Here is a 23103-nt window from a genome sequence, read left to right on the forward strand (position 1 = left end):
GGAGAGATGGGATTTAAAATCACAACCCCACTCACAACAGACTGTTTTGATTGTATATTTCATCCTTTTTTTTTTAAAACATAATTACTGTAAATACCGACTGAAGACAAACATAGTAATGTGGAAGAATCAACTGAATACTTAGTAAATGCGCCATAAGAAGCTAAAAAAAATCTACAAACATAGTGAAAAGAGAGAGAGAGAGAGAGAGAATAATGGTGCAAATAATTCTAAGCACTACCATTTACAATTTAGTGGAGAGAATCGATTATAGCTTATGCTAGGAGAGGAAAGCAGGATAAACTCTTTTTCTAGGAGGATAAAAAGTAAATACGTTTTTCATTAACATTTGGTATATATACGAGAAAAATTGGTATGTCGCGAAAGTAATAAAATTTTAATTCTTAATTCATGCTCTCTGGTCTTTACATGGTAAATTGGTCGTCTGGGGTGCTGGCCAGGACGAGGATGTCCTCCTTTGTGGTGCCTGAGTTGAGAGTGAGGAATATGTCGGGCGCTCCTGCGTCCTTTCGTGCGGACTCGAGGGCTTTTCTCAGCGCGAGTGGAGCCGAGATGGCCAGAGTGAGGCCTGGTTCACTGATACACTTGGCTCCCAAGACGCCAGCTCCTGTGGACGTGGATGGCAGAAGAGTGACGCGGAAGTCCACGGGGATGTCCTTGGCGCCTGGCGGTTTGTAGTTCCACGCGCGATCTGTCAGCAATTCGCCGGTGGAGCGATTGTAGACGAGCTTCTCGTGAAGCCAATAACCCAAGCCCATGACGTAGGCGCCTTCGACTTGGCCCACATCTATTCTGGGACTGATGCTCTGGCCCACGTCCTCCAGAATGTCCACTCGGCGCAGCTGGAAATCACCGGTGAGAACGTCGATCTCAATCTCAGAGCACGCAACGCCGTAAATGATGTACGGAGTCATCTTTGACGGATCGAATTGATGCACAGCGACGAGTTCTATGTTGGCTTTATAGGCTTCCTGGGCGATGTCGGGCCAAGAGAGGTTTGGATTCTGCTGCCGGATGGGCGCTAAGCGAGCGTTGAGCGTCTCACAGCAGCCTTGAATTGCGAGGCCGGCGGCGTCGCAGGACATATTTCCGCCTGACACCATCGTGTTGGCGCTCACGAGGTTGTTGGAGGGCTTCACCTTCACCATCTCCAGTGGACAGCCGAGGATGGAGGCCGCAATCTGGGCGCATTTCGTGTTTATGCCCTGTCCAAAGTCAATTCCTCCGATGCTGATGGCAACACTGCCATCGGAATGATAGATTGAAGTCAGGGCTTCAAAGACATTGGCGAACGCCTGCGGATACTGCATTAGCGACGTTGCGATGCCTCGCTTCTTCCATCGATTCACCGAATTGAACTGATTCACGTCGGCTAATCTCCTGTAGTACTCAGAAGTGGCTAGAAAGTCTGCATAGATCTTCCTTATCGGATTGGCAGCATCGATGTTGGCCAATCTCACTTCCACCGGATCTCTCTTCAGCGTCCACGCGATGTGATCCATCCAGGTCTCAGCGTTGGCGATCACTTCCATGGATCCCGGGGCTCGCATCGAAGTGTTCGAGGGCGCGTCCGTGATGACATGGTGGAAGACCACAGTCCAAGTGGCAGTCGAGTAGGCGTTGGCCACGAAGAAGGGAATGTAAGGTTCTAAGGCTTCATTCACCGAGCATCCCAGATCGTGCGTAACATCGCACTGAAGTCTCGTGATGACGCCCTGATCTGTGAAGTCCATGTCATACTCAGAGAACGCTGGCGTGCGCTTCCCAATCGCTCTCATGTTCGTCCTCATGGGCAGCACCATTCGAATGGGACAGCGCAAATGGTAACAAGCAACGGCGGCTGCAGCGGAAATCTGCGTTGAGCGGCTGATTTTCCCGCCAAAAGCTCCTCCGACGCGTCGAACGCGGATGTTGATGGCATTGTTGGCCAGCCCCAGGACTTGTGCCACGCCCGCATTCGTGAAGTCCATCCACTGCGTGCTGGGGAAGAGATCCATGCCATCCTCAACTGGCACCGCCATGGTCTGCTGCGTCTCCATGTGATAGTGATACTGAGGACCGCACAAGATGTGTCCCTTGATATTCCTGTCCTCCTGACCAATGCCTTGCTTTGTGGCCGCTATCGCGATTATGGGAATTTGAAAGCGATCTCCAGTGAGTTTTGGATCTGCTTTCAGAACATCTTCGAGGGTGGGCAAAACTTTCTCCCGAATGCTGGTTTTATCTCCCTTGAAGTAGCTGTAGAGCGATGCAAAGGATCCTTTTTCCTCCACCTTGCTCTCGTACTGAATCTTGACCAGTTCTGCCGCATGAACAGCCTCGTCCATCGTCTCAGCCACAATAATTCCCACAGGTTGATCATAGAAGAGCACCTGAGAACGTTAAAGAGATCAATCATCACTCTTCATTTCATACACGGAAGCGACTAACCTTTCCACTGCAGAAAAGTTCCTCGGGTTCGGGAAACATGAGAGGCGCAACAATCTTCTGGGTGGCGAATGAATTCACTCCCGGGATGTCTTTTGCGCTGAAGAACGCCTTCACACCATAAACCTTGAGAGCTTCTGTGGCATCGAAGCCTGCGATGGTATTAAATGGATTCTTGGACAGCACAAAAGCTGCCCAGAGAGCGTGAGGAAGAGGAATATCATTGACGTATTCCGCTTCTCCGCTGCACTGTCTCAAAGCCTCCACTTTCATGATGGGCTCTGTTAAAGGATATTTCGCCGGATTGGTCTCAAAGTTCTGTTCTCCTGAGGAAAGCGGTCTAAGGATTGGCGAAGCTCCACTTTGATAAGACGGCTGGATTCTTGTTCGGGGCGCGAGATAGAGAATAGTCTGCAAAATTGAAAGTGTTCTTTAGGGAGTTCTGAGTCAAATCAATGATTTCCTTACTCGATAGAAAAGTCCAATGGCGAGTCTTCGGCGGAACTCAGCCGATGAATTCGGCAGGGAATCGTCAAAGGTGAAAGTGTTGATAATGTTGATGACAGACTGGATTGTGGCATTGTTAAAGGGATTAATTCCTTGAATTCTCTTTTCAATGGACGTGGCGTGAATGAATTTCGGATTTACGCCGCCAAAAACAATCCTCGCTGATCGGATAACTTGCGATTTCTGGTTGATTTCGAGGAGAAAAGCAGCGTTCATGTATGTGATTGCGTTCTGCGCTCTGTCTGTGATCTTGTACGATTGCAAGCGATATCGACTGGGCGACAGTTGAGGCATCGTGATCTGCGTGATCACCTTCAATTCCATGTTCCTGAAGAGGAAATCCTCCGGTGAAACTGTCTCTGTCACCCCATTGATATCAGTGATTGTGATATTGGCTCCAATAGTTTCGAGCAGGAGGAAAATGTCTGAATAGAACTCGCGATAATCATACTTGATCATCAAATTCCCCGCGATCGTGCCGACATTCCGCACCTGAACCGTGGCGATTCGTGTGAGATGATCTCTAACGAGACGACAATATGCAAATCCCGCCGTTCGGTCGGCAGCCTCTTGAAGAATTGCCAACCATTCGGTGATCGTCACGTTCCCGCCAAGAACAATGCTGCTTCCAATTGAATAGCCCCTCAACTCAGTCACCGAAGACACGTCGATGAAGACTTCAATGTCATAAGGCATTCGGTAGATGCCATGAGCTGTGTTTCCCGCCACGAGTCTATACTTCCTGTTGGCGAAATTGCCGAGGATCTGCAGCACTTCACTGAGAGAGTAAACTTTGTGCCACTCAGAGACATCAGCAGCAGTGAGATGAAGTGCACTCGCACAGTTTCTGGAGCACTTCCTGATCGTCAGATCTTCGATGTCTGTGCAGAGACTCTGGAGATCCTGCGAGCAAGTCTCAGAGTCCATGGCGAATGACTTGAAGGCAGCCAAGATAGGACGATATCCGGTGCATCGACAAATGTTCCCGCCAAAATTGTCCTCCACCTCTTCGGCTGTGACGCTGCCGTACTTGCCTCTGTACAGACCGTGCATGGTCATGACGAATCCCGGCGAGCAGAAGCCACACTGAGAGCCGTGAAACTGAGCCAGGCGCTCCTGCATTGCATTGTAACCCGTTCTGTGATCGCCCAAGCCCTCGATCGTCGTGACTTTGAGGCCGTGACAGGAGAAGAGCAGGAAGAGACACGAATTCACGGCCATGGTGAATCTCTCCTTGGTCACAGGCTGAACGCCCTCCAGAGTCACGGTGCAGCAGCCACAGCCGCCCTCTTGGCACATGAACTTTGTGCCCGTGAGCTTGAGGCGCGTCCTCAAGTAAGTGTTGAGCGACGTGTTCGCAGCGAACTCGCCAGAACCAATTCTGCACTTCTTTCCATTCACTGTGAAAATCACTTCCATGGCTCGAGCGAAAAACACGTCTTCACACCTCAAAGAATACACCCAAAATGATCTTCCTCAGCTAATTCGGCAATTTCTTACCTCGCCTCGAGGCGCGATCCGGACACGTTCGTCCAGTATTTTGAATAAATTTGCATAAATAAGCGTCCAACACGCGTTCTTGTGAACACAGGGGGTTGACCTGTTTTCACAACAAAAGCGAGAGTGAACAACATCAGCGTTATATACATAAGTAGCACCACAAAGCTTTTGTTGAGGTAAGATTGGCAAATTTTGCACGAGCATTTTTTATATGCACAAAATGCGTTTTAATCTGGGCGTTGAACTTTTCCGGCTTTCATTCACTGGATAAAACTGATCATCGACATTTGACGTCACTGTTGAGTCCGTTGTGTTCCAGAGATCGGAATGTGATTGAAGTGAAGAAATAATTCAATGTCACGAGATTTGGCATGAGAATTTTTTTGCAAAAGTTCATAATGAATGGCTATGGAATTTAATGTATTAGAAACAGTAGAACCCAATAGATATCTATGGCTAAAGCGTTTCGCTCTTCTCCAATGTTCCTCAAAGCTATTAAAATAACCGCATTGGCAGAAAAATTCCATTTCGTCAGAAAAAGCTCCGTTTCTCAACATCTTCTGGATTCATTTCCAATCTACCGACTAAAAAACATATGACAAAAAAGCCTACCAAATTAACTTTTACTGTTAAAGATTAACATTTTCAAGTGAAAATTTTGAGACCTGCAAATTTCTGAGTTGATGCAATTTCACAAGAACTTTAACCACTCGTGGGAAAATTGGTAAAATCCCCGTGAAAAGAACCTCTTGGCTTGTGAATTATTCCACTTCTCCAACTTGGTTAAAATTGCCGCATTTGCTGCACTCCTGAATGTCTTCCGCATCGCCCGAGGGAAATTACACAAAGTTGTCTTTTACTTTTGTATATTTGCATGTTTCATTATATATTACACGAGATTTATTTGTCGCTAGAATTCTTTCTAATTTCTGTTCATTTTCTCAGTGTTTCATCATAAATGTAGTTTTTATTTAGGTTTTTATCAAGAACGGAAAGAGATTCTGTGATAAATATTTTTGCACAATTGGACTAATGTTTAATGTCACAAAATATATTGTTTTTTTTTTCATTATTTTCTTTTTATAATATTTGTATGGTTGTTTAGCTCTCTTGGTTTGTTTTCCTTTTAGAGAATAGAATTAGTGAAAAGAGAAATGCAAGTATTCTTCTTTCTATAAGATTCACAATAAATTTCTTATATTTTCGTCTATAAGTATTGCTGAATTTACCCATTCTCATAATGTCTTGAAGGTATTTCTCCTCCATTTCCTCTCTCTCTCTCTCTTAATCATTAAATAGAAACTCAACAACTGCAAACTTGCATTATTCCTAATTTTTTTTTTATTATCTCCTCTGTTAATTTCAAATTTCTTTCTTCTTACAATCAGCGAGAGATGCAGTGAGCTCGCTTTTGTTCAAAATTCATGGCAGTGAGTGCAACATTTATTATATCCAAAAAGATCATAGTAATATCGAAAGTGTGTCTTCTCAAAATGAAAAGCTGTTGCACTATTCAACTCAATAAATTTGTCTAAAAACGTTGATTTTGAAAAGAAAAAGTAAATAACGTGTCATTTAAGCGCCATCGAAAGTGTCTCCTCTCGTGTTAAATGTTTTCTTCATCATTTAATTTTAAAAGGGGATGGAAAAGGCATTAAAGCTGTGAGAAAATATTTACAAAAAATATATCTCGTAAATTTTATAAGATAGAGAATTTTTCCTTTTTTTACAATTTTCCCGCCTTCATAGTCGTTTTGTTTCATCTAATCCACGAAAATAACTTTTTCCTGCTCGACAAATGTTAAATATTCCCTTTTTTTACAAATATACATGACATGACTATTTATGATGCTAATATTTTTAAATTACTTTGTCTCTCTTGACTATCAGGGCTTGTTGTTGTTGTTGTTTTTTTGGTAAGGGCGAAACCGAAACAAAATGTTGGTTTTCATCTCTCAAAAGTAATCACTTCAGCTTCATTTCGCGCTCTCTCTCTCTCTCTCTCTCTACTGAACCCAAGTGGCTGGAGCCCACAGAGGTTCACACTCAGACTTCTGCGCCAGTTGCACGAGCATCTCGAAGGCCTTCACGAGATCATCATTCAGGATTTCATCGTCGAAAAAGTGTCTGTAGAGGAAATCTATCCTCTCGGCGGACTTTATCATGTCCTCAAGTTCCTCATCCTGGAAAAAAAACCACACAAAGTCACCACCTTTTCCACATGGGAAACACGAGGAAAGGATCTAGAGTGAAACTCACAGTGAATCCTCTGGAGTTCGTCTCGTCAAAAGTGGAACGAGCACGAGCAGCTTCCCGCGACTCTTTCAGCTGATCAAAGCTTGGCGGCTTCACGTGGATTATGAAGGGCTTCAGCTGCGGCGTCCTGAGCGCCTTGATGGCTTGATAGTGTGGACTGAGGATGCACACACAGCCCGCGTTCACGATGCTGCGCACACTCTCGGCAGAGGTGCCGTAGAGATGTCCCTTGTACTCGCCATGCTCGATGAACTTCCCCGCCTGGATGTCCGTCTCCATCTTGTCACGCGGGATGAAGATATACTCACGCCCAGGCACTTCTCCCGTCCGGATGGGACGCGTGGTGTCTGGAAGTGATTTAAAAATCATTCAAGTCACTTCAGCATTTTCTCTCTCTCTCTCGCATTAGTTACACTGACATGGCACTGGAGTGCGGTACTTCTCCGGATCTCTCGCCGCCAGGCGCCTCTTGAGCTCATTCCTGCCCACTCCTGGTGCCCCAATGAGAATGATCGGCCGATAGACGCCCGGCCTGGGATACAGCTTGGCCACCTCCTCGTACGTGGCAATCATCTCCCGGTCGAAGTCATCATTCTCCGCTACGTCGTACATAATCTTTTTAGTCTTGGGCCCACGACATGAGTTGGGATTCGGGGAGCCGGGCGGGGTCGAGCAGATGGATGCACATGAGCCTTCTGACATGTATTTTTGAGGGTGGCAAGCAATGATGGTGATGATGAAAGAGATTAATGGTGTGGTTAGTGATTAGTAAGCATGCGGCAGTGATGATGGAGAGTTAATGGACTCTGGACATACTTTTCGATTCATTGCTGTTCTCCACCAATTTCCGCTCGTGTATTATGCGGCGCTCCTGCAGATTTCTGCTGGGAATGAGACCCGCTCGGGCATTTCTATCTCCCTCCTTGCGCGCCTGCCACCAGAAGGCATCATCCTTGAACGGAAATTCAATTCCAAGTCTTATTCGCTCGATAAAAGCAATATTTCTAAGATTATGCTGAGAGCATTCCAGATTATTTGCATCATCAAATCCAATTTGGAATGAATCTTCCGGCTGAAAACTACTCAAAGTACTCAATTTTCAGTGATAATTTCAACTCACTTGGGATACAATGTGGAGAATGTCGCCTCGCTCAAATGCTTGTCCTGCCTCTTTGCAGGGAATATAAGGATCACTCAGTGGGTCATAGTCGAAGTGAGCACGAACGCGAACTTTGCTCTCCCTTTGACCACCTTTTCCATCAGACGGCACTATTTTGAACGTTATGGTCCCTTCAGAGTTTTCCTGCGCACGAAAAGCAATCAATTAGCCCAAATTGCCGCAATTTCGCACCAAAAAGGTCCTCATAAAAGGCACCAAACTCACGAGTATGTGAAGAACATCTCCCGGTGTCTTTCCCTCCACATTTATCCCATTCACCTCAATCACCTCATCACCAGCGTGAATCAGCCCAGAACGATCGGCCGCTCCGCCTCGCATTATCCTGGCAATCACGATCTTCCCCGTCTCATCGTCCGTCTTTATTGTGGCACCCTGCAAGAAGCCAAACCCAAAATTAATTAACCACATTCAATTTACACTCACTTGGCATTTATTCAACACCAAAACATTTCATTGCACTCATCGGTGATTTATAATGCAACTATTCTTCTCTTTCTCCCTTCACATCGAGCGAGAGAGAGAGAGATCTTTCAAGCGAATTCTCTGGTGGAACGAAAAGAAAAGTATATATACGATAACGAAAAAAAAGGTATAGAAATAAAAAGACATCTATTACACTAAGAGATATGGTCTCATTCCTAAAAAGCGGTGTCAAATGGTGTAATTTTGCTGTCATTGCTCAACTTAAAAGCTATTCTTACATAAGATTGTATTCTATTTGATAAAGAGATTTGTGTGGATTTACATTGATAGATTTGTTTGTAAAGGGAAAATTTATGGCTCTGTTCTTGACATTTGTTGATTTTAGGGTAAACTACTTACTACAATTGGTTCCGCACTTTGTTGTGCTCCACTCTATGCAGCAAATAATTTGATATTATCAGTTAAAAGATTGTGTTTGTTGTTATTTTGGAAGAAGAAAGACAGATTTTTTTTTATTGTTTCTTTTTCTTGCAATGTTACCCAGTCAAAAGCATACGAAAGCCAAATTACGAACACGGCAGATTCAATTTGCTTCCCTTAAATCGTATTGATTCATCTTCAATTTTTTATCAACTCCAGAGACTTTATTGAACACTCCAGTGCGGAAGGGTTGTTGCTTGAGTTATTGATTACATCCCCTCGAATATAGGCTCAATTCCCCATTCCACATTTGCCGAGAGGGAAAAAAAAATCACGAGCGCCGCTCTTCCACCTCTTCTGCCAGTCACACGAGAATATTGCCAAAGAAGACAATTTGTGACATTAATTATGCTCCATATTTCTTCCTCATGTGCGCTGGTGAACAGCATTAAAACTATGGCGTCTCGCGAACCCTCTCTTTCACTTCCGTCCCTCGCAATTTTCCCCACCAGTTAAGCAGAACACACACACACACACACTTTTTCTTGGCACATCGTTTCGGAAGCTTTGGGAGATACTTTGCAAAGTGCTTTCCTCTGTGACAATTCATATTGTGACTTTTTTTTCCCCGTCAAACGCCAAAGAATGAAAGACAGAACAGAAGAGATGTATAGACTTTAGGCTACCAGCAGATGTTAAGGGAAGAGACTCACCAAGGGTTCATTGTTCTTCACAAGTTGGACAATCTTAATTGTCTCCTCGTCTTCATCCACTTCTACGGGGATGTCCGGGAGGTGGGGATAAAAGTCCTTCTTGGCGATTGAATCGTGGGCAAACAGGAGACTCTGCAAAGAGTATGTTTAGGAATTTTCATCGATTTTCCACCCCGAAGCAGAGAATGCCAACAATCATGTGCTGTACCTGCAAATGTGGCGTTTGAAGTAGATGGAAGACTTCTTTGCAGAGCGGTGAGATGTGACAACGCGGCGCCAATTGTTCCAACACTTCGACGGCCACCTGCAATGGAAATTAGCAAGATAGCACATGAGATTTGCTGACTCAATCAAACCCATTTGCGACACTCAATCGCCACTCAAGCACTGACAAATGGGAGAAAATGTGCTTCAATATTGCCTTTATGCTCCAGTGACTTCATAAGTCCACTCTAAGAACCCTGCAAAAGACACTCGACATACTTCACGAATGAATCCTTTATGAAGGAATCAATTCCATGCATGTCACGAGCCACAACTTCTCAGATATTCACGTACATTTTACCAATCGATTTTCCTTCTCCAATGCAAATCATGCTTGTCATCCAATTAGGGAAATATTTAATGAATTGCACCATTTTCGTCCACACACAATTTATTATTATGACACATTCTTATTCCTTGTGAATTTCTAATGCTGAAAAGGAGCGCTTTTCTCATTTTATTTATGTATTCATGGCAACAAGGGTGTGTATTTTACGCGTGATTTATCCATAAAAATATGCCCATGAAATGCGGAAAGGAAGCTTGTGACTTTTACATTTTGCATATCAAGAAATCATCTCAAAGAATACAATGTCTCAGAGAAAGAAATGCTCAACAAAGACTGACTATTTTCTTTAAATACAGGAATATATAATAAAATGTGAAAAAAGCAAAAAACCTATTTATCCGGAAGAACAGAAAAATATGAAAATTGCATTAAAAAGCATATTTTTCTAGTGAGTTTTAAGTTAAGAGTACTTTTAATCAGTTCATATTAACTTGGGAAGAAAGAAGTAAGAAAAAATAAATAAAAATGCAAATAAATGCTGAAAGTGTAGCAAATTCGTCCAACTCTTGACGAGGAGAGAAAACGTGACTTTTGAATTGTCCCTCCATCGCAAAATTAAAGGCCAAAGTATCGATTTATGTATAGGAAATGAAATTTCAGTGAGTTTGAAGCGAAGTTCTTCTTTCAACTCACACCAAAAGTTCCCCCCCCCCTCAAATCTTTATCTTCTCGTAAAATACAATTTGCAGAAATTGATGAGAACGTAGAGAATTCCAGATTTCACTGCTTTAACTTAACGTGTAAAATACATTTGTGAGATGAGTTGCATGAGATTCACATTGAAACTCGTATTGCGACTCGCCGCAATAACACAAATTCACAATTTCTGGAACAATAATAATATTTCCTGCGCCATTCATGATGGTCAATAAATCATTCGCGCGAATATAGTGGTGCATGTCATTTATCACCCACTGAATATCTACCGTTTTCACACCAATATTCCCAGGTGGGCACGATAGCCGCGCTCTCTAATCCACGTCATAAGCATGAAGGTGAGAAAATATGCATTACCTGCATTGATGATGACAGCAGAGGCGCGACGCGGTCATCTTTGCCAACTTTTGCGATCTTGCTGTGTACATTGACGAGTGCATTGAGCTCCTTGGACTCGAGGAGCGACTGCAGGAAACCCAAATCTTGTTCGCCAGACAAACTTTCCGCCTCCTTGAGTGACGTTACAAGTCTCGAGAGCACTGAGGAAAATGCCAGAGAGAAGCGATGAGGGATCATATGAATGGTATAATGTTGAAATGGGTGGGAAAAAAAGAGGGAAATGCCAACAATTTGAGGCGTAAAGCGATGCAAAGAATTGTGTAAATTGAAAATATTCATCATGCAGTGCATGAGAAAACCCGACAATAAGTGTGTTGACACACATAAAAATATTCATCACAGAAATTTATCGTTCTATCAAGAGCCAAAGAGCCAAAAGCGAGTGGTAGGAAATTCAATATTTTCACTTCATACTGTGTCTCTTCTCCCATTCCTTGCTGGCTCAGCGCAACTTCATAATGTATACAAATAAAATATAACCCACGATTAATATTTATATCGCTCTCGAGCAATTTTATCTTCAATTCAGCACTTCTAAATACACACAGACGGAAGAGAGATGCTGACTTTATACTTAAAACAACACCGAAAAGAGTGAAAAGAGTAGAATGAAGTATTTTACAGTGAATCAGCGAAGAATTACAGCTTTTTCAATATGTTAAGTCTGGGAAATTGTTTTTATTTACATTTAAAAAGAGAAGCATTTTCGAACGTCAAACTTTTTCAATAGGTACAGAAGAGACTTTTGTAATTCACTTCCTTTCGCCCCGAAACATGAGAAAACTTTGGGCTTTTCATGTTTTTCTTCATACATAATGCAACTTTTACTGAATGACTTCGAAATGGCTTTTTAACAAAATGCATTTTTCATAGAGGTTTAAATTGAATTCATTCTAGTTTGAGTGGTGAAATTTCATTGCAAAAACGTGACGAGTGTTATTTATTGAGAAATCACTTGAAGCACGAATTTGTGATTAAATTTTATTACACTTCCCAGAGGCGAAGAAGTGAAAAGAGTTCTATTTCTGACAGAATTCGCACAGCAAATCAGGTGATAAATGAGAAAAGTCAATTGGTCGCCGTGAGTGGAATATCGGCGTGAATTTATTAATAAAATTGAGGTGTACAAATGAGAATTCATCCTCACTTTTTCCACGCCAACAACATTATAAATAAACTTGATTTCATTCATGCATTTCGGCAGGACCAATTTAAATCGCATTAATGCCACCCTCAGATAAAGCACGCTCTGTCGTCACTGGGGATGGTGTCGCGGTGGCAAAAACAGGTGTCCCGAGAGGGTGAATTTTAATTGAATTTCCACTACCAATTAGCCACAAATTCCAGGCGACGCTGAGCAAGTTTGCGCCTCTCAATTTATCACACGAAGCGCCTAGGTTTTTCCTCCCCAATGACGAGAGTAATCAATTAAAATTGTTGGCATTTTTCACTGTTTTCGCACAAGATATTACATAACGCGGTGTTTGAGAAAGCGATCTGCAGCTCACCTGGATCCAAGCACGTTTCCATCACTTCAGCAGTCATAATCTGGCGACGCGAAGCAGCAAATCGTCCTCCGTCGACGCAAATCCCGCCGAATATTTGCCTTCTCACCACAAAATCACCGGAAAATTGCTACTAATATCGATTTATCAGTCACAGATCCCCACAAACTCCGCTCCGTTCGTCCAGCCGCGCGGCACTTTTCTGCGAAGGCAAGAAGGACACAAGAAACACACAATCAATTAATTGCGGACTTTCTGCCACTTGGGAAAATCCTGCAGAAGAACGCACGAGAACAATTGTCTGACTTTCCGCAAAAATGTACGAGAGGACCGAAAGTGAGGAGCTCGTCTAGAAGTTATTAAAATAAAGAAGCTCCTCATTCGCTTCCACGCGACTTTAAAATAGACTGCCGGCGCGAAAAATCTGTTCCGCTGACTCTTTTGCTGCAACTCGCGCTTGCATTTTGCAAGAGGGACAGTTTTACCAGCCATAATTGTGCAAAAATCCAGTAAATAGAAAATTAATTATAAACTGAGATTTTATTTGTGAAACCTTGACTTCATTGTAAACTGTAAATAAATTTAAAAAAAAATCAGACTTTTCTTATTACAAAAAGAAAACAAATTAATGAAATTTTGCCAGTTTTGCCAAAAATTCTACAAAAATGTCAGAAAATTAAGTCACCTCCTTCTTAATCTATTAAGGAAAGCGTGAGTGCTCGAGCAATCTGCGAAGTCACCTGGCGAGTCTCTGGCTTTGCTGCCAGCCGCTGATTCTCCCCACTTTGCGCCTGCCCAAAATGCTTTCCTCGCCGATTTCTTTGCCACCCGGACCAGGAGAATCGCGTCCACTCTTCCTCCCAATTGGCATTCATTCAAGCGATCGCCCAGAGCGTGCATCGCATCTCTGTGCATTCTCTAGCCGCACACAGATTCCATCAATTGCTGATTGATTGAAGAAAGCGAGCAAAATTTCACCTTTCATCTCTAAAATTAGTGTCTCGCGTCCACAATTAGCACAAGCATAAAATTGGACTCTGTGCGACGCTATTAATACGCCTGCCGTGCTGTTTTTCCACTCGGCGCGAGATGCACCAGCAAATCGAGGTCAGCTCTCGTGTGGAGCGAGCCTGGAAAAGGTGGGGAGAGGACTTCCTGGCGGGAAACGGCCTTCGAGAGTTCCGGGAACAAATCTCACACCCGGGACACATTTCGCCTTGACACAGTGCCGCTGAAGGGTTTCCCACTCAGGGTGATTGTGAATCCAGGAAGGTCGTCCTTTGAGATGGGATGAGGAGACTTCTGGCCGAGAAAACCCACCATTTCCCCCCCAAAAGATGCACGCGATGCATTCTGAGATGCCCAAAATGCATGCTCACGGTGATTCCTCACCTCGAGAATTGCGGAATTGCGCAAAATATGGCAATAAATCAATGGACAAGTGACAAAAGGATGGATATTTACCTCACGCACCTTCTCCACTTTCCCCAGTCTTTTTCCACGCACAGAACCACCCACACTGTACTCTATAAAAGCTAACTAGTCGTAAGAAACGCACTCACATCGAGAAAACATCACTCAATTGCTTTAAACTGTAAATTTTCACTAAATTCCTTCCCACAATCGCTCTGACTCCTGAACATCTGCAATTTGATGGACTCTGACAGTTCGCAAGCTTCTTGGGCGTTTATGCTGGGAAACACCGCAACAGTCCGTACGATGCCCACAAATTCAAACATTCAAAGTGCACCGGAAAAGTCACACTGCCTTCAACGTTGGTGGGAACACGCATGAATGACTAATGAGGAAATTATTTGTCTTCAGTGAGATAATAAATTCAACGGTCGGCGAGTGAATGACTAAACGACTGAAGATGCTAAGTGCTGCTCAAAGATGAGCGTAATTAAGCGGCATATTTGGAGCTATTAGGTAATATTATGGGCGATGATCTTTGGGAAAATTACAATGGAAGATTTTCTTGTTTACGTGCGAATTTCGGGAATCGCAATCTCAAATGTTTGTGTGAAGCAAGATAAAAGCTGCTCCCAACAATCAAGATTCAATGTTTTGCAGTAAAATCAATTTTAATGCCATGTCACGCTTCCTTTCCTTTGTATCGCGCCAGAAGATGAATGAGTGATAAAAATATACACCTTTTGCGGCTGAATTCCAGTTGAGAGTGAATCGCTGTCGTGAACTACTTGCCAATGAGTCAGCCAGTGCTGCAGAATTGGCCGCTTCGGTGGAGATGAAGAACACCTGAGCATGAACTCCTCCGCTGCGGCATGGAAAGGTCGATGTGGCCTTCTGACATTTTGCCGGTCCGGCGCTCACGAAGAATCCCATCGCAGGTGAAAGTATCCTGGCGTCTTTCCCAGATCCCATTTCAATCCCTTCAATCCATTCTTCTTCGCACAATGAGAAATTTTCAATTAATACGTGCGGTCGGTCAGTTGCATCAGAAGAATGCTGCTGTGGCTTTGCTGAAATAATGCTGATGCTCTCTTGCATAACCGCACGAACTGGGTGAGAATTAGAGGCTTTCACTTTCCACTCGCGGTGAGTGTGCCAGAGTGGTTGTCTTGTCTTTCTGTCTACCTGAAGATCAAGTTCACACACTCGGCAAAACTGGAGCAAGTGCAATTTGGCTGTCTCACCAGGTAGTTGACATGCTAAGTGGCTTTAGATAACTCTTGGCTCTCAATTGGCCCTCAATTAACTCTTGACTTCTGTCACAGGCATTGAAAGTGCCGCTGAAGACTTCAGTTGCTCATCACGAAGGGTCCGAGAAGGTCATCATGATGAACTCTTGCAAATTGCTGGTCTTTTTCCTCGCAATCTCGCGAATCGGTGTGGATTCAAAGTCCCTCTACTCAAGGACTTTGAGCAGCCAAAATCTGGAAGCGCGACAAGTTGACGGAATGGGTTCGATTGTCTCGGGCGTCGCCGGATCAGTTATTGGAAGTGCTGTGAATCCTGGAGTTGGGAGCATTGTCGGTGGCATCATCGGACCAATAATTGGTAACATTGTGACTTCAGCAGTGGACAATCTGATCTCCAACATGCGAGACGAGTAAGGGAACCAGATAGTGAAGATTGTGCTTCTGGTGGAGTGTGTTAACAAGAATTTCGCGAATAATTATAACTCGTGTATTTTGTTGTTTTGCACCGAAATCAATTAGGATTGATTAGCAGGAATTTGGCAATGAGACAGCATGCTTCTTTCCCAGGCAAAACTTCGCCACGGGACGTGATGCCCCCTTTCCGTACGACTCCTACGTGGTCAACATCCCGAACTTGGGGCCCTACATCCTCCTTGTGCCGAAAGCTGAAGGCGCTGCTGGCCAGGAAGGCGAAGACTCCACAGAGATCAAAGACAAGCCATCGACGGCATCGGAAGATAAAGAAAACTCTGCGGGTCAAAGTGGAAAAGCGGCGAGTGGAGTACGCGTTATTCCTTTCAAACCACTCCACTTCATAAAGAAGCCTTCAGGGTCAACACAGGTGAAACTTTTCCATCCGCCACAGAATTAGGCATGAGCAAATAAAAACAAACACTGAATAATGCCACAACAACACTTTTATTATCACATCTCGAAGATGTACTCCAGCGCAAGCGTGGATTCCTCGCGGGCTTCTCACGGGAAGATGACCGCGACGGGAATTCCGTAGGGATGAGGATGGTAGTAAGGCGGAGGCGGATATCTCCGGTAAGGATTGCAGTTGTAGGGTTTTCGCACGCAATACGGCGTTCCGCGGTATCTTCGGCGGAACGCTTCGCGACGTTTCTTGAGGGCAAAGGCTGCCGCTATTGCAGCTCCACCTCCTCCGCCAAAAGCCGTCACTCCGCCACCATGATGAGGAATTGCCATCCCGAAGGCAAAGAAGCAGATGATCAGCAAGCACACATTTACTATCCGCATGGTTGTAAGTCGCGATAAGATCGATAAGACACTCTCAGTCTGGAAGACAAGCTACAACTGGCCGATGTGTGATCTGCAAACTGCTATTCATCAAAGATTCTAATTAGCACGAATGCTGATAAATGAGCAAACAAGAAGAGATGCCCCACAAAATTGCGTTCTGTCACACAACTGGGAAGAGGTTCGTCTTGACTCATCTCATTAGTGCCTTCCCCTCTTGAGATAAGTTGAGTTTGAATAGATCACCGAGATTATCCTACGTGAGAAAGTGGCATGAACGCCAAGTGGTGATTATCAAGTTTGAAATTTAGATTTGGCGTTTTTTTTTTTACATCCGAAAATGTATGCGGTAAGGGGGATGGGAGTGGTGGCGAGGTCTACCCCTTGTTGTTAGAAATCAAAACACAAAGAAATTTAGTTCGTTTAACGGAAAGGCAGTCTATTGAGAGGAATAATTTACATGAAGAAATTTTTGGTTTTGCAGCTTAGAAGAAACCGTGGCCGTGACCGTAACCGCCATGATGTCCTCCGTATCCGTGACCGTAACCGCCATGATGTCCTCCGTATCCGTGACCATATCCGCCATGGTATCCTCCATAGTGACCACCGTGATATCCTCCGTAATGTCCACCATAACCGCCGTGATGGCCATATCCACCATATCCGTGACCGTGATGGCCATATCCGCCATATCCTCCATATCCTCCGTATCCGTATGGCCGGCCGTACCCTCCGTAGTGTCCTCCATATCCTCCGTGTCCGAATCCACCTGCAATTGGATGCATGTTAATTTGCGGTCCTTAACAATAGAAAGCGCCAAATATTCGGCGTCTTTGCCACTAACCGATTCCGACGCCAGCATAAAGTCCAACGCCGCCCCCGAAGCCGATTCCACGAGCCTTGCGCGCCTGTTCGTCACTAGCATCCTGCTGGACGGCGACTTCCTGAGTCTCGTCAGCCTGTCTGTTGGTGTCCTGCTGCTCTTGTGCGCTCACGAGCGCCACGAGGGCCACAACGACCACGATAATCTTCAGGGGAGACATTCTAATTGTCACTGAACTGGATTTTCACTTGAAACACTGTCTTCTCGAGTGGCGCGACACAGATTGATACTCTGGCAAGGCGGAGTGGTTTCTTTTATACACCGTCTTTTGTTGTGGACAGCGGCCGTTGTGATCGAAAAAACCAATTACAACTCCCGCCGGTGGCGCGCGTCCTTTGGATTTTTCACGGCATCATTGAACTGATTTGCAATTTTTTCCCATTCCACTCTCGCGCGCGGGCCTCTTGATGAGTTTATTCACCGCGGCAATGATCAACATTTGGGGCTTTCTCACAGAGCCAGTTTCAGGCCTCTCGAAACTGAAAGTGGCTCGCATTGTCATCTGCTGAGGCGCGAGGAGCGGAATTTTCACATGACAGCGCGAAAAGAAGGCGGATTATCAAATTGGGCGACTGGATGTCCAACCTTGTTCATTGACATTGACTCCGTCAGCGTCTTCATGTCTCCCTCTCGCGTGTGACTCAATTATTGACACTCTTTCCCACCTTGCGCCAGAGCAGAGACAAAAATCAATCGCTCTCCTTGAACTACTAACTGATATAGTTTTTTGAGCTTCGCCCAGGGCAATCGAATGATACACTTGTTCACAAGGGGTAAACATGTGCCACTCTGAGTGAACTCGGATTGCGAAGATTGTGTGATTGTGCCAAAAGATTGCGGATTGCGCCCAAAGATTGCGATTTTACACTAAAGATTGCGGATTGCGCCCAAAGATTGCGGATTGCGCCCAAAGATTGCGATTTTACACTAGGGATTGCGGATTGCGTTTGGGATTGCGAAGATTGCGTTCTGAGTGAACCGTGATTGCGCCACATGTTTACCCCTTGCTTGTTCATATTGCTTCTTGGGCCCGATTTATTTATAGGAAAACAAACAACATTGATTCAAAGCATGGGAACTCTTGCAGAAAAACTCTCTATCCGTAGTATCCATGATGGTGGTGATGGTGATGATGATGTCCACGATGATGGCCCCATCCTAGAAAAATAATAATATTTCAGACTAAAACCGGAACAATAAATTTACATATATTTTCGGACAGTGTTATTGATTTATTTGATTCGAGGCATTCTTGTTGATATCACTCAAGAACGAATGTGAAACTGGCGAATAAACAATCTCATAGGTTTAATTTGAGGGCTAAATCTTGAGGTTTGAAGATTTAATTAATGTTTCATGGATAGAGAGCGGAAATCTGTTTACGGCCCAAATCATCTTCTATTCTTCTGTGGGAAATAAGACACTTAAAAATTTTACTATAATTACCATGGTGATGATGGTGCCCATGATGATGATGATGCCCATGATGATGGTGGCCGTGGTGATGGTGGTGATGATGTCCTCCTGCGATAAATATGCACGATAAATTTGGCAAAATTGGGGAAATCCCAAACATTGAAGCATTTGAAAGTAAATCTTTACCTCCATATCCATAAGGTGATCTTTTCAAGCGAAGATTCGTATCCTCGTCTTGAAGTGCTTCAAGCAGCCAATCTTGACCTTCAGGCACTGCATTTCCGCTGTTGACTTCCTCCAGTGGATACGAACTGACGAAGAGGAAGCACCCAAGGAAGAGAGCGCACAGCAAAACCAACACTTTCATTTCGGTAAGTTTCGAAAGCAACTTTTCAGCACGAGAACCTTCAGCAGCTCCGAGAGAGTTCTGGCAGAGAAATGACGAGGAAGCATGGGGAAAACAGGTGTTTATGTACCTCAGAGTGGATCTTCATCAGCTGTGGACATCATTAATCTTTCTTTTTTGTCGTCTCGTCTGCAGATTAGAATTCACGGCACGCAAAACCGGATGCAAAAACAGGCAGTTAAACGCCCATACACGCCTCAATTGCTTCATTTGTATACTGAGTAAAATTCCCAGACATTTTTTTCCTCCGCCATTGACTATTGACTATTCTGGACGCTCCTGGAGATGTTGGCAAGTTTTTCTGTTTTTTTGGAATTTTTGCAGAGACACAAATGTTTAATATATCATGATTGAGCGAATTAAAGTCATCAATGAGATTCACATCGTTTACACCGTTCACAAGTGTGAGTTTATCTTGATTACACTATAGATTTTTCTAGATTTCACAGTGTGAGATTCTAATAATGATCAAGTAATTAAGCAATTGAGATGTCAGATACTTATGAGATTATCCTGCATCACGATCGTTTAACCCTCTCACGATGTGCTTGATTATATTTTGAGGCGTAGAAAATATTTATAATGGATGCAAATCACATGATAATGAATAAACTTGCAAAACAATTTAGTCTCAATGGTTCAATTAAGCTACAAATCTGCATTGTTATAGTCTTTTATTTCCTCTGGCATTATTAACATGATCAAAAGAGTAATAAAATCTTACATATACTCATCCTTTTGTATTAGGTTGGCAAATTTTCACTAAATCACATCGTCTTGGAAGGGTTAATGTAGTTGTTTTTCGCCTCCAGTGTTGATAAGTGGAAAATTTTACACCTTTTTGCTCATCCTGACCGCTGCTTCTGTCCAGCAAGAGTAATTCCTTCAGAAAAGGGAAACCCCCGAGAGTTCACATTGTGCTGCCGTCCTCGAGAGTTCACAAGTGTGGCCGTCATCTCGAGTGAATCACAGAGAGATTGTCTTTCAAAAGTTGCCTTTATTGATGGCATTTGCATAAGTGTTCAAATTCTCGTGGGTGTGGTAATAAGGTAAAATCTTAGATGAAATATGCAATGTAATCATGGTGGAAATTAGCGAGATTATTTTAGGGACGCACGTAATAATTTATGTAGAAAAATCACACGAATATGGTAACTCAGAGACTGCGTGGGCGGCGAATTCCGTTAGAAGCCACCGAATCTGGGGACGTTCCGGAGCGGAGGTGGCGGAACTGGGAGATGCGCTCCTTCTGCTCTGAAGCCATTCTCATCGGCGATGTACTTCACGGTGTAGACGACGCCGTCTGGGCCCGTGTAGGAGTAGGAGCCTTGCATGACCTGCGCCTCGACGGGAGTGCCGGGATTCTTGAGGAAGCTGCGGTCGGAAGAGACAGAAATTGAGACATTAAGTCAAGTGCAAGTCGTGCGCGGAGAAATCGCATACCCTTGCTGGTCGGCGCGGATGCCGTTGCTGGTTTCGTAACTGCAGAGACAGCGAGACAAATTGTTTTTAGAAAACTCGCCCATTGACTTCCAATTTGATGCTGCAGATTGCCTGCAATTACCTGTACACGTACGAGCCATCGGGATTTGGTTCATAGATGTGCTTCAAGATGACGGCGTTGGCATCTCGACTCGGCACGATTCCGCGGATTTGGGCAGATGCGATCGAGGCGATGGCCAGTAATCCGATTATCTAACATTTTGCGGTATGTGGGAAAGACAGCGAGATATTATTACAAATTGATTTTCAACTAATCACACCCACAAGACAACATTGCAGACATTGCACGGAGTGCGAGAAATTCAGGAGATTCTTCTCTTCATTCTATGATTGTTGGCAAAAGGGCGAGGAAAATTATTGTGGTTTCGCGTTGAAAATATGGTTATTCACACCAATTTATTGGATTGGAGAGGATCGAACAATGGACAGTTGGAAGAATGCCTTCAATTTCCTTCAAGAGTCTCTTTTGTTTCGACATTTTTTCCACACGCAAAATTTGTGCCACTTCTGAAGGCTCATCTTCTTGCACAGCGTTTTCCCAGCAAAAATACCGTCACGCTTCGCTAAGTGGTAGCAAACGCCAAATTTTTGGGCCACCACTTTGTCTCACCAGCACAGAAAAAACGACAATGAAACGATCACTTCTTATACTTACAACTTTCATGGTTAATTCCTCGCGAACGAAGGGAGAGATGGTGAAAATCACTGGGATTTTAGGGTGGAAATTTGAGCACAGATCACAATTATTTGGGAAATCACTCGGAGATAGTATATCCAAATGGATCTGCCGGTGGTGATCGCAGAGGATGAGTGGGAAAAGCTCTTCCCTAGGGCAGGTGTGGGTGGAAGAAGTGCGAAAAAGCGATGAAACACTGCTCTGGTCCATCTAGTGCAGCACCTTTTATACTGATTCCTCCTCTTCTGCACTCACAATCCGCTGCCCATCTCACGTCGCTGGATGTGCATCTTGCAAGTGTGTGAGAAATTGCTCCGAGTTAGGATAGATCATCTGCCGAGGATTAATTTGTGAATCTCCTCCTCTCTTTCTCACACCTAAACACCCAATGCATCTATCATTCGATGCCTTTGGGCCATTTTCCCGTGAAATTGGGGCTCTCGATTGCAGGGTGATCCTCAGAAAGTGCACATGAAGTCATCGATAGAGCGAGGACGGAGGATGAGAGTGAAATGCAGCACAGGATAGCTGTGGAATTGTGAAAGGACTTTCCTCAATTTTCCTGCAAAATATTTTGTGGAGGAGCATTGTTGATCAAGCTGTAATCAGCGGAATATGAACTCTCCCAAGTATAGATTACGATCACCAATTTGCTTGAATCACAATGGAGGAATGCGAGATTTGCCATTTAGCCAGGGTGTCAAAATGATCATACCACGATCATTTGATACCCATGTCACACCGTCAATTGTCCACGGTGTTCAAGCGGATGGCAGAAGAATGAAATGGAAAATATCAACAGGTGAAACAGGAAATTAAAGGTGGGAATTTGCATCTCTCAAATTCGCCCCACGGAGACTTACTTAAAGTATTACCTCAGTAATGATAATATGATTATTTACAACTTGCAATTTCCACACATTGTAACGTATATGTTGTGCATAGCAGAGGTTACAAAGTGCTGGTGAGATAATTGAACGATGGAAAAAAGTATGAGTGAAAAACGTGAATTTATGCTATTTATTTATTTATTTCAATGTACTATTGGGAAATTAAAACTGTAACCTTTTGATTGTCTGTCTCGATATGATTTGAATATATGCAATACAGACGGTCTGGATTCACGCAGAAAGCCGAGTTCTCTTCTCACATCTCACAATAAATGGGAATTTTTTCGACAGATATATGACTCCTCGCGAGGGCAATTAAAATTTATTTATGAGACTGCAGAGCTCATTCTAAATTCTTATTCCTTGATCTTTTCTTTGCATTTGAATTAGTTTGCGCATTGCTTTGGGTGTTGATTGAATGCACATCGCCATGGGAACACTTCAACTTCAACCCCTATTAATTGATGTGTCTCTGAGATTAACACTCGTCATATTTAGCATTTCTTCTGCACCACGGCGTTGTTGTGTAATTGGCAAATTGCAGTGAACTACTGATCAATCAGCAAATGCATGCAATGGACCTTTGGGCTAATATTCAATTTAACTCAACAACTCGCGACTCTTCGACACACAAGTCAGCATCTCATGGTGGCACGTCGCTTGTGGAAAAGTGCATTTCTCCACTGAGGAAGCTCTCTTGATACTAGATATTAAAACCTAATCGCTTCATAATTTCGTCGATTTCATCACATTTTCAGCACAGCAGAAAGGTAAATAGCGGCTTA

General features: G+C 43.8%; 4 protein-coding genes across 9 annotated transcripts; all 4 read right to left on the reverse strand.

Annotated features, from left to right (window-relative positions):
* Nucleotides 1–425: 425 nt before the first annotated feature.
* Nucleotides 426–4374, reverse strand: LOC132264210 (xanthine dehydrogenase-like). Its single transcript, XM_059764323.1, has 3 exons — nt 2917–4374; nt 2452–2859; nt 426–2393 (listed from the first exon to the last, which is right to left on the reverse strand). Exons 1-3 carry the CDS (start codon nt 4372–4374, stop codon nt 426–428), a joined length of 3834 nt encoding a protein of 1277 aa, XP_059620306.1.
* A 1351-nt stretch (nt 4375–5725) lies between these two features.
* On the reverse strand, nt 5726–14263 carry LOC132264132 (MAGUK p55 subfamily member 7). Of its 6 annotated transcripts, none has more exons than XM_059764220.1 (12): nt 14095–14263; nt 12625–12823; nt 11075–11256; nt 9656–9751; nt 9448–9579; nt 8714–8746; nt 8096–8263; nt 7832–8014; nt 7528–7663; nt 7131–7406; nt 6715–7058; nt 5726–6638 (listed from the first exon to the last, which is right to left on the reverse strand). In XM_059764220.1, exons 2-12 carry the CDS (start codon nt 12659–12661, stop codon nt 6462–6464), a joined length of 1764 nt encoding a protein of 587 aa, XP_059620203.1. In that variant the 5' UTR covers nt 12662–12823; nt 14095–14263; the 3' UTR covers nt 5726–6461. The 6 variants fall into 6 exon arrangements, with proteins under 6 accessions (XP_059620203.1, XP_059620206.1, XP_059620202.1 ...); XM_059764223.1 differs by having other exon boundaries at nt 7131–7310; nt 14086–14263; XM_059764219.1 differs by having other exon boundaries at nt 14086–14263.
* Nucleotides 14264–17029: 2766 nt separating this feature from the next.
* On the reverse strand, nt 17030–21620 carry LOC132264211 (RNA-binding protein FUS-like). Its single transcript, XM_059764324.1, has 9 exons — nt 21408–21620; nt 20814–20944; nt 20693–20731; nt 20445–20623; nt 19002–19248; nt 18874–18951; nt 18513–18585; nt 17389–17572; nt 17030–17313 (listed from the first exon to the last, which is right to left on the reverse strand). The coding sequence occupies exons 1-9, from the start codon at nt 21414–21416 to the stop codon at nt 17030–17032; spliced, it is 1224 nt and encodes a 407-aa protein (XP_059620307.1). The 5' UTR covers nt 21417–21620.
* LOC132264121 (uncharacterized histidine-rich protein DDB_G0274557-like) lies at nt 18458–19272 on the reverse strand. Its single transcript, XM_059764207.1, has 3 exons — nt 19030–19272; nt 18874–18951; nt 18458–18585 (listed from the first exon to the last, which is right to left on the reverse strand). Exons 1-3 carry the CDS (start codon nt 19208–19210, stop codon nt 18524–18526), a joined length of 321 nt encoding a protein of 106 aa, XP_059620190.1. The 5' UTR covers nt 19211–19272; the 3' UTR covers nt 18458–18523.
* Nucleotides 21621–23103: the final 1483 nt, after the last annotated feature.

Source organism: Phlebotomus argentipes, unplaced genomic scaffold (genome assembly GCF_947086385.1).
Source record: "Phlebotomus argentipes unplaced genomic scaffold, Phlebotomus argentipes genome assembly contig_32, whole genome shotgun sequence".
Taxonomy (NCBI): Eukaryota; Metazoa; Arthropoda; class Insecta; order Diptera; family Psychodidae; genus Phlebotomus; species Phlebotomus argentipes.

Bases quoted from the DNA above. Each gene is read 5' to 3' on its own strand.
- LOC132264132 (XM_059764220.1), bottom strand. From the start codon at position 12,661: ATGACTGCTGAAGTGATGGAAACGTGCTTGGATCCAG. The intron at 8,264-8,713 runs GTAAGTAGTTTA...GGCTTCTTGCAG, and splicing joins AAAGTGCGGAACCAATTGTA to GGTGCCACAATAAAGACGGA. The intron at 7,407-7,527 runs GTATGTCCAGAG...AATACATGTCAG, and splicing joins GAACAGCAATGAATCGAAAA to AAGGCTCATGTGCATCCATC.
- LOC132264121 (XM_059764207.1), bottom strand. From the start codon at position 19,210: ATGAAAGTGTTGGTTTTGCTGTGCGCTCTCTTCCTTGGGTGCTTCCTC. The intron at 18,952-19,029 runs GTAAAGATTTAC...TATTTATCGCAG, and splicing joins ATCACCTTATGGATATGGAG to GAGGACATCATCACCACCAT. The intron at 18,586-18,873 runs GTAATTATAGTA...TTATTTTTCTAG, and splicing joins TGGGCACCATCATCACCATG to GATGGGGCCATCATCGTGGA.
- LOC132264211 (XM_059764324.1), bottom strand. The intron at 20,732-20,813 runs GTAATTGCAGGC...CTGTCTCTGCAG, and splicing joins GATGGCTCGTACGTGTACAG to TTACGAAACCAGCAACGGCA. The intron at 17,314-17,388 runs GTTAGTGGCAAA...ATCCAATTGCAG, and splicing joins TTATGCTGGCGTCGGAATCG to GTGGATTCGGACACGGAGGA.
- LOC132264210 (XM_059764323.1), bottom strand. From the start codon at position 4,374: ATGGAAGTGATTTTCACAGTGAATGGAAAGAAGTGCAGAATTGGTTCT. The intron at 2,860-2,916 runs GTAAGGAAATCA...TCAATTTTGCAG, and splicing joins CCATTGGACTTTTCTATCGA to ACTATTCTCTATCTCGCGCC. The intron at 2,394-2,451 runs GTTAGTCGCTTC...TAACGTTCTCAG, and splicing joins AACTTTTCTGCAGTGGAAAG to GTGCTCTTCTATGATCAACC.